Raw genomic sequence first — 9,673 nt, forward strand, 5'->3', positions numbered from 1 at the left:
TTTCTTCTTGGTAACATTTTGTATTTTTTTATGTTTTGATAAGATATCCACTAAGGAATTTTTTATCTGAAATTTCAAATTTATTGTCACGGAGCTGTTCCTGTTCTGTAGGCTTTGTAGTGAAATGTCCTCTTTTGTAAGTAGGGTTAATAGTCTATGCATTTTCACTGTACCTCTGAATGTTTGTCTGCCTGTGTCCCTTCTCTTTTTTCTCTGATTCTGTCTTGATACAACATTTAGGGTTCTCTATCTTTACTTAGAATCAATGTATTCCTCATGGAAACAAATTGTAGATATTGTGGGCTGCAAACTACTCCTAACAGAGATATAGTGAGTTTTAAATTCTATAGACTTTTGGGTCATGCATTTTTTTATTCAAGCTTTTAATCATCAGGTAGTTTAAAAATGTGTATTATGTACTTGGGTGTTGCTCTGTGTCAAGGGTTGAAAAACTCAGACAGCATGGTGGTATGCATACCTGTAATCTCAGCAGTTGGAGAGACTGAGACAGGAGTATTGGAGAAAATTCAAGGGCAGCCTGGCCTTGAATACAAAATAGAAATAGAAAATACCAGTTTAACCAAGGCTAAATAGCAAGAGCCTATCTCAAGTAAAACAGAAGTATTCCCTAAGCCCCTGAATGTCTTATGTCTCAAAATATTTTCCTTCTGATTACTTTTTACAAAATATTATAAAATGTGAAAACCAGAGATGGAGAGATGGTACAGTTATTAACAGTGCTTAGTATCCTGTAAGAGGACTGGTATTTGGATATCAGCACCTACATCAGGAAGTTCACAAACACCAACTTCTGAAAACACAGACACACAAAGAAATATAAAATAAAAATAAAATTGTGAAAGCTACTCTTAGCTCATGGATCATACAAAACAAGTGTTCAAAGCAGGTATCAGGCTTTGTTCTAGCAGATGTCCTGAAACACAACTGAGTTTTTCATTGTTTTTTTTCAGTGTTTCTGTTTTTGTTGTATTTATTACTCCAGTAGTTTCTGTTTTTATCTCTATTTCCCTTCCCCAGGCTTTAAAAACAGTTTCTTTATAATGTCTTGTGTTGGATACTTGATTGTTACTTTAGCCTTTCTTTTTTATTTTTTATAACATTTTTGTCGATTCTTTGGGAATTTCACATCAAGCACCCCAATCCCACTCACCTCTCAGTACCTCCCTATCTGTCCCTCGCCCCTGCAGCATCTCCTCCCAAAAAACCTCTCTAAAATTAATTAAAAACAAGACAAATTAAACAAAAAATCAATCACATTTTTCCTCCATCTTCCCTGCCTCTTCATTTATCCTAGTGACATTGGGAACTTTGGTGTGTCAAATCAGCCCCACCTGCAAATGTTCACTGCAATGAGTCATTGGTCTGGTTCAATGCCTCTGGCCTCTGGCACACCGTCATCATGGACCCTCAGCACAACTCCTCTTGGATATCTTGCTGTTTTTCCTGAGTCATGAAGAACCTGTAGCTCTCATTGCACGGGACCAGTCTCTTCATATTCTCCAACAGGTCATAGATGGGGTAAATGTGAGGGTGGGTCAACCTAAGGCCCAGGCAGCTGATATGGTCAGTCTGGGCCACTGGGGCCACACTAGTCAGGTGAGGAGCACAGCCAGTCCTCCTAGGCCTGAGCCATTAGGGCAGCTCTCCTACACCTGAGGTGAGGGGTGGACCATCTCTCCCAAGTGCATGGGGGGTGGTGGTGGTAGTGGTGGGACACATCACTCCCACTGAGGGGTGGGACCAGCTCTCCTGCTGCAGTGTCCAGTAAGGGGCAGGGCCAGTTATCCTAGGGCCAGTAAAGGGTGGGGCCAGCTCACCACACCCCTGTAGATTTCAAAACCTATGGCCCCCTGTGGTAACATTGGCCATGGACATCAACACAAACCCCAACTGCAGGAGGACCATGGACCCAGACATGGCCCTCGGCAGCAGGTCATGACCTTTGGCAGCAGCTTGGCCCAGATATCATCATGGCCCCAGTGTAGTACAGACTACCCAGATCAGTATGGCTCTGGTGGCAGCATGGCTCCCAGACACCAACATGGTCTCAGGCGGCTGAACAGACCCCAGGCATTTCCATGGTTCTCAGTGGTAACAGGAGGCATGTACATCAACTCAGACCCTCACTGCTGTAGGACTATGGCCCTCAGCCTGGCCTGGACAACACCATGGCCCTGGGTGGTGTCAGTATGGGCCGCTCAGATTGGCATGGTATGGCCCTTGGATACCAACATGGCCACAGGTTTCAGCCTAGACCCTAGGCATCTGTGTGGACTTTGGTAGCAACAGGGGCCACAGACATCAACTTCTTCTTTCTTGCTGCAAGCCTTTATCCTTTGTTATAGAAGTAGCAACTAATATTCTAGGTATCAACTCCAGAATATTTGTTAATTACGAATTTGGCTGTATGTATAATATATACTAGGTGCTTTATATTCTCAAATAGGCCACAGAGAAAGAAATTCCTTCTCACTGCGGCACCAGCAGTAATTGCAGCCTCTAGATCTCACACTACATAGTCTTAGTTTTCCCCTTTGATATAGCTCTGAAAAGTTATCTTTAATGAGTTAATAGCACAAGTCACATCCCCCCTGAGACTTAAGTTTTCCAGGATGTTTTGCAAGTCACATCCAGGGGAGATGTAAGGCACCTGCTTTTCTCAAGACCCTATCAGCCTTCCTGGCTCTGAGAGATATGCATACCCTATGGCTAGACAGTTGTTAAATGTGCCTGTCAATAAAAGAACTATAAGCCTTGTGGGATAAGAGAAGACCTCAGGAGAACTTTTTTTTTATTATTTGAATTAGAAACAAGATTGTTTTACATGTCAATCCCAGTTCCCTCCCTCCCCTCCTAAAACCCTACCTATCACATATCCTTTCTGCTCCCCAGGGAAGGTGAGGCCTTCAGGATAACTTAGAAGAAGGAATTTTGGGAGACTTTTAGGAACCTTGAGAGAATTTTTAGAAGGAACTTTTAGATTTTAAGAGAACTTGAAGAGCACTTTTAGAGAAAAAACTTTTAAGGAGGGAGCTTTTAGAGAGAAATCTTAAAGAGAGCTTTTGAGAGAGAACTTTTGGGAAGAACATTTTCTTGGAGAATAAAGAGCCATGAAAGAAATGTGTGTGTGAACCTGTTTATTTCCTTTTGGCCCTCAGATCAGAACTTCTTAGTAAGTCCCTAACCTGCCTGTTGTAAGCCTTCTCTCTGAACCCCTGATACTTTCTTACATATGCATTTAAACCATTGTTTCTGAGAACCTCTTGAAAGCTAAGCATGAGTTCTGCCATGGAGCTCCCCAGCCACCCTTTAACGCATTCAACTGAAAGCCTTATTTTTACTTATTTCCTTTAGTACTGCCAGGGAAACAGAAGTGCATTGCTTAGTTTCCAAGAATTTAAATTGATTTGATTATTTTTTGTTTGCAGTTGGTTTCTAGCCCAATTACTCTGTGATCAGTGAGTGTAGTTGAATGACTTAAATCATACTACATTTGCATAGTGGCCTTGCATATGTTCCATGAACACTCCCAAAGAAAGTGTTTGGTATATATATTATTTAGCTCAACTTTGGTAACTACTGTTTGTGTCTCTTGTATGTTAGTGGACCTTTTACTTCTCATTTTCCTACTTTTTTGCCTAAAATATTTGGAAGTTTTTGGTCATTTATTAATTTTATATGTATACTTGTTTGCCTGTGTAAATTTATGTGCACCTCATGCATACAGGAGTCCACGAAGGCCAGGAGAGAACATCTGCTCCCCTAGAAATAGAGCTATAGATGACTGTGGGCCACCATGTGCGTGCTGGAAACTGAACCTCTGGAAGAGGTTCTCTTGCTAGAGTGTAGTAAATACTTTCAACTGCTGAGCCATCTCTCAAGGCCTACAAATTATGTCAGAAATCCATATGCATTGAGGATTTCATACTTCCCTGATGAATTGATGTTTTTATCATTATGGAATATCAGTCTATCTCAAGTGATATTTCTTCCTTTAAAATGGAGTGTGTTACTAGTATACCTAACATGGCTTCCTTTTGGTTAATGTTTACTTTTTTCTATTTTTAACATTTAATTATTCTATATCCTTGCATTTTGTATGTGTTTCTTACAAGCAACATTATAAAACAAATCAGTAGAAAATAAATAATCGTCTGACAATCTATTTGGATAACTGATATATTTCATTTCATTCTCTCATTTATTTTTACATATGTGTGCACATGTATGTATTTGTATGTACCATGGCCCATGTGTGGAGGTCAGAGGACAACTTACAGGAGTTGGTTCTCCTTCTGCCATTTGGGTCCTGGGGAATTGATCTCAGATCATCAGGCTTGGTGTGTGCCTTTACCTACTGAACCACTTCTCCAGCTTGATTTCATTTTTCTAATGCAAAAAGTTACTGATGTACTTACTGGGCCTTACACCCATGAATCAATTTAATTTAAAAGGTTTCTACCCTGTTTCATAATCTTTAATGTTCTTTCTCCAGTCATTTCATAGATTCACAAGGCATTTTCTTTAGGCTGACCCCCACCCTCTCCTCCCTTGTTACTGGCTTTCCTCTCCAAATGAACAGATCTCAGTTGGAGATCTTGTGACTCAGCTCCCTGTGGGCCTTATTTCCCTTTTATATTTTCTTTTCTTTTCTTTCTTTTTTTTTTTTTTTTGGTTTTTTGAGACAGGGTTTCTCTGTGGCTTTGGAGGCTGTCCTGGAACTAGCTAGCTCTTGTAGACCAGGCTGGTCTCGAACTCACAGAGATCTGCCTGCCTCTGCCTCCCGAGTGCTGGGATTAAAGGCGTGCACCACCAACGCCCACCTCCTTTTATATTTTCTGTCTTCATTTCTCTCACTTTTGAATAGTTTTTTGATATGTGATCTAGGTTTACTGCTATTTGATATATAAATTGAGTTTATTGGAGTTACTGTGCTGAGAGTCCCCCCTGCTCACGCCACACACCTTGAAAATGGCTATCCTCTCCTCCTCTGTCTCTTCTTCCCTTTCCTTCTTCCTTCTTCCTCCTCCTTATTCTTCCTCCTCCTCTTTTACTTCTTCTCCCTCATCCCTTCATCTGCCTCTCTTCCTCTTTCTCCTCTTCCTCCTTCTCTTTCCCTCCTCCTCTTCTCCTTCCTCCTTATCTCTCTCTCCCCAGTGCTATCACTGGGCTGTGAAGTTTGGTTCTGATGTGTACTCTTATTGCTCTACCCCAGTGGTTATGAATGGGTCCAATTTTACCCTTAATAGGACATTTAGCTCAGTCTGGAAATATTTTGACCTGCCATCCCAGGGAAGGGAAGGAAGAAATATATCTTTTTGTACAGGCCAAGGATGCTTACAAAGATCCTGCAGTGCGTAGATTGTCACACAATGGATTGCCTGGCCCAGTACTGCCAAAGCTGAGACTCATGCATCTTTCTTTTTCTTTTGAGATCTATGCTTTTTAGTTTTTGCTCATATGTTTCCAAACTTTTTGTATGGGACATTTTGAGAGGTCTAGTTTAAGTCTGTTTTCTAATAGATTTTTAATACCTGCCAGTTGCCTATGGACTTTACCATCAAGGAGCATCCTAGTATTTCCTCCTGAGACTTGTTAATGTAGTTGTTGTTTTGCTTTTCTGAAATGTGATTGTCTATTTTCTCTCCACCTGACTGGAGTTGTCTTTGTTTTATAAAAATGAATATTTTAAATGTTAATCTTAGTTTCTTACAGAATATTACTTTTCCAGGGCCATAGTTTATTCTTCTTTAGTGTACTCTAGTGCTTTGACACATGTTTAACAACTACTTCGTAGGATTGTTGTTATGACTTGAAATTCAGATTGAAATCTAGTTGCCATGTACTAAGAGGTGGAAACTTTGGTGGGTAGGCTATGAATGCTGTGTCCCAGGAGTGGACTCCTGATAGCCAGATACATTCAGCTTCCTTCCTCTCCTTTATGTGTTCACTTGCCCTTGTACATTTTGCCAAGGGTGATGTAGTACACAGGTTCACTTTAGATGCTGATGCTACACTCTTGGATTTCCCAGATTCTATAACCACAATCCCAATAAAACCCTACAAATCATGCTGTCTCTGGCAGAAAACAGTTGATGACGGTTTTCAGGATTTCAAAAATGAAATGTGGAAAGTGCTTTGAGACAGTCCCTGACATGTGGTGTGTGCTCGACAGATGGGGGCTGTTGATACTACATTGACCAATGCTTATCAACACTGTTGATCACTGAAACTTACAACATGGTCAGGCTTCTATAGAACTTGAAAAAGAGACTGAATTTACAAGGTAGGTCTGACTGCTGGTAACTAAGGCAGTCATTGAACTGAGGGGAGACAGTTATGAATGGGTCTCATTAGCAGAACCTGACTCTGCTGCAGACTGAACACAGCTATGGGCCATCAGTGATGGAGAGCCATGTGGTATGATGTCTTGTTAGAGATGTATTGATTACAGGACTAGTGAGTGGTTTTAGGTGTATCTCTCAATTAACCTCCATCCTGGAGCTATTGCTTTTAGATGACTTTTCTCCTCTTGCCTAACAACATAAGCATTTCTATGCTGACTAAAGCACGGCATTGTTGTTTTAATTAACTGAATAGTTCTACGGGAAGACTGAGGTTTGTCCTTGTCAATGTGGTCTCTTCATAGCCACTGTTAGTGAAGTTCTGAATTCAATAGTTTTTCCCCAGGAAAGACAGAATATTATTTGTTAAATGTTAAATGTTATTTGACATTGATTGGAACTGTGTAAAGCATTTCCCCACATTATTGCTTAAGAATTCAATGGAACATTGCTTACTCCTAAAAAGACTTTATGGGTGTATAAAACTGAATTTTATGTTCTTTGAAGTAAAGCAAAATAGTAAATGATTGTTTGAAATTGTCTTAAATCCATACATAAGCATATGGCTTCATTATGAACATCCTATAGAGTTATGATCTCCATATCAGTTTATAAAGATGTCTTCTTAGTATGGTCATGGTCAGTTGGAAAACAGCAAGAAAAGCAACAATTCAGAAATAGACCATAATTTTTGCAACATATTAAATTTTGAGTGGTAGCTATACTATATATATAACTAAATATATATAGATTCTAATTAGTCTTATTACCCATAAATTCATTTTAATAATTTTTACCAGTATTCTGGATATTTTGATATTTTAAAATCAAACAATTTATATTTTAATGTTTGCACAGGAGATGAATTTTCAAAACATTAATTAAAACAAAAAATTCAAATTAGTTTCTTTTTATCAGATTAAAAGACCGAAATTTCTGATTGCTCATCTTATACAGTATTTGGCTTCAAGAATAACATATGTACAGCAAATGTAAACTTAAAGTCTGAAATAAGATGTTTAAGAGATTATATTTTAAAACCAGTTTCAAGTATTTCTGAACATGCCAAGATATTATTTACCCTTTAAGTTTTCCACAGAGAAATAAAACCAGAGAATTATTACCAGAACTGAAGATTCTACAGTCTAAAGTAGGACTGAGGTGCAGTTCTTTGGAATATGTAAGATTAAGTAATGTTTGGTTTCTTTTCACATTACCTAGATTTGAAATACCATATGTCTGTGATTCAGAATGTCAATTATAGTATATATTGACAGGTTTTTATGGTAGAGTGGCAATATTGGTCTTCTATGGAAGAGCAAGAAAAAACCCCCTTTTTTTGTTGTTTCTTGAGAAGAGAAAAAACTAAATAAAAGGAAAGCAAAAGCTCGGTCCTCTATAAAAGGTCCACTAATTGAATAGTGCTATTCTTCTTCTTCTTCTTCTTCTTCTTCTTCTTTTTTTTTGACACTTAGTAGCATTGTACCTGGTAACAGGGATAATGTAATACCATCTAATTCTTATGTATTATAGTCATGGACATATGAACATGTATACAAAATACAGACACTGCATGGTGACTGAACAGTTGAGGAATAAAACCATAGTCTAACTCGCAGCATTTACAAATCACTTACAAATTATCTTAACAGCTTGTTTAGACCTGAATAAATTTCAGAGCTAGAGCAAATAGGATACCTAATTTTCGAGTGTTTCTCTTTATTAGACTCCCCAAATTCTGGTTTATTCTTTCTTTAATGTAGTTATTGCCATGAGGACTCTGCTGAGTCTGTGGCCAGTAGTCTTTTGTGTCATAACATCCATACTCCCTTAGTTTCTGCCAAGTTATATCCCACAAGCTTCTCCTGTGGTTAGATGTGCTCAAATAACAGCTGGCCATTGGGATGTAAGCTAAGAAGTTTGGGAAATTTCAGAAAAATCTTCTAAGATGAATTACAGTCATCTGCTCTTCTTCTTCTTCTTCTTCTTCTTCTTCTTCTTCTTCTTCTTCTTCTTCTTCTTCTTCTTCTTCTTCTTCTTCTTCTTCTTCCTCCTCCTCCTCCTCCTCTTCCTCCTCCTCCTCTTTTAAAAAAGGTTTATTTATTTTGTATATAGTGTTCTGTCTGCATATACCTCTGCAGGTTAGAAGAGCGAACCAGATCTCATCACAGATGGTTGTGAGCCATCATGCAGTTGCTGGGAATTGAACTCAGGACCTCTGGAAGACCAGCTAGTGTTTTTAACCACTGAGCCATCTCTCCAGTCCCCTGACTGCCCTTTTTGAAGACAACACTAGATGGCCAAACCTTAAGCCATAGTGTGACCTGTAGTCCCACTCTGGGGCCAGCAAAGGATCATGACTGAAGCGTCCAGGACATGGGCTTCATGAGTGAAATGGCAATAAACCTGTGATGCTTTGAAACCACTGCTATCATGATCCAAACTAGTCCTGAGACACATATTGAGGCTTCAAATTTTGTAAAATGATTGTTTAATCATCGTGAAAGCTTTCTACTGACCTTTCCCCGCTTCCTTTCTCTTGTGTTGTTTCTTTGTGGTGCGGAAGATGGAACCTTGTTCTTGACAATGCTAGACAGATGCTCTACCTCTGAACTGTGCCCTAGCCCACTCTGTGACTGTTGGGTTAGCATGGATTGCTTCCATGCTTGTGTTTCCCCATGGATGCTGACTCACAAACTGATGAGAAGAGGCCCGTCATGATTCATATGCATTTTTTTCCCCATCAGGCTAATACATAAAGCGCAAACTCTTTGATGAATAAAGAAGACTTATTAATACATAAAGCAAAGCTTAAGAAAACAAAACAGTAGATGCTGCAGAGTGGCTGCTCCTGCCCATTCAAGATGGGCACAGAGGTGAGGTAACAGAAGAAGCTTCAGATGCCAATAAAGATGCTGAGAATGTTCTCCACATGCAAACTCCTTTTTCCTAGTTCATGCAAATGTGTCTGGACCTCTGTCCTGTGTTTTCTTTATGTTTTAAATGCGGATGCAATAGATCTGTTTGAAGCTAGTGCCTTTGAGGAATCTACCCTGCAGAGTGAAAGCATGGTTCTCAGTAGCAAAGGTGACAGTGAGGGGCCAGTGTCAAAGTGTTGTGTTTAGAGCAGTGTGTGTCTATCATACAAATAGCTGAGACGCTTCAATCTTATTCAAATTGCAAAGTCAGTACAACATTTTCACAAGAAGTGGAATTAAAGGAAATTTTTTAAAAAGCTAGAAACCCAAGCCACCTTGCTACTTAATTGAGTACATAGGTCATTTTGACTTTATGAGGGTATGAAAACA

At 39.3% G+C, this 9,673-nt stretch overlaps 1 protein-coding gene across 1 annotated transcript in view; it reads left to right on the forward strand.

The window, feature by feature from the left end:
* The window catches only part of Tmem68 (transmembrane protein 68), a 43,543-nt gene extending 34,263 nt beyond the window's left edge, over window positions 1–9,280 (forward strand). Inside the window, exon 9 of the mRNA XM_027398927.2 lies at window positions 9,113–9,280. Coding sequence (XP_027254728.1) covers window positions 9,113–9,124 — 12 coding nt within the window. The 3' untranslated portion in view covers window positions 9,125–9,280. The remainder of the gene's footprint in view (window positions 1–9,112) is intronic.
* Window positions 9,281–9,673: the final 393 nt, after the last annotated feature.

The sequence above is a fragment of the Cricetulus griseus genome, chromosome 2, assembly GCF_003668045.3.
Source record: "Cricetulus griseus strain 17A/GY chromosome 2, alternate assembly CriGri-PICRH-1.0, whole genome shotgun sequence".
Classification (NCBI taxonomy): Eukaryota; Metazoa; Chordata; class Mammalia; order Rodentia; family Cricetidae; genus Cricetulus; species Cricetulus griseus.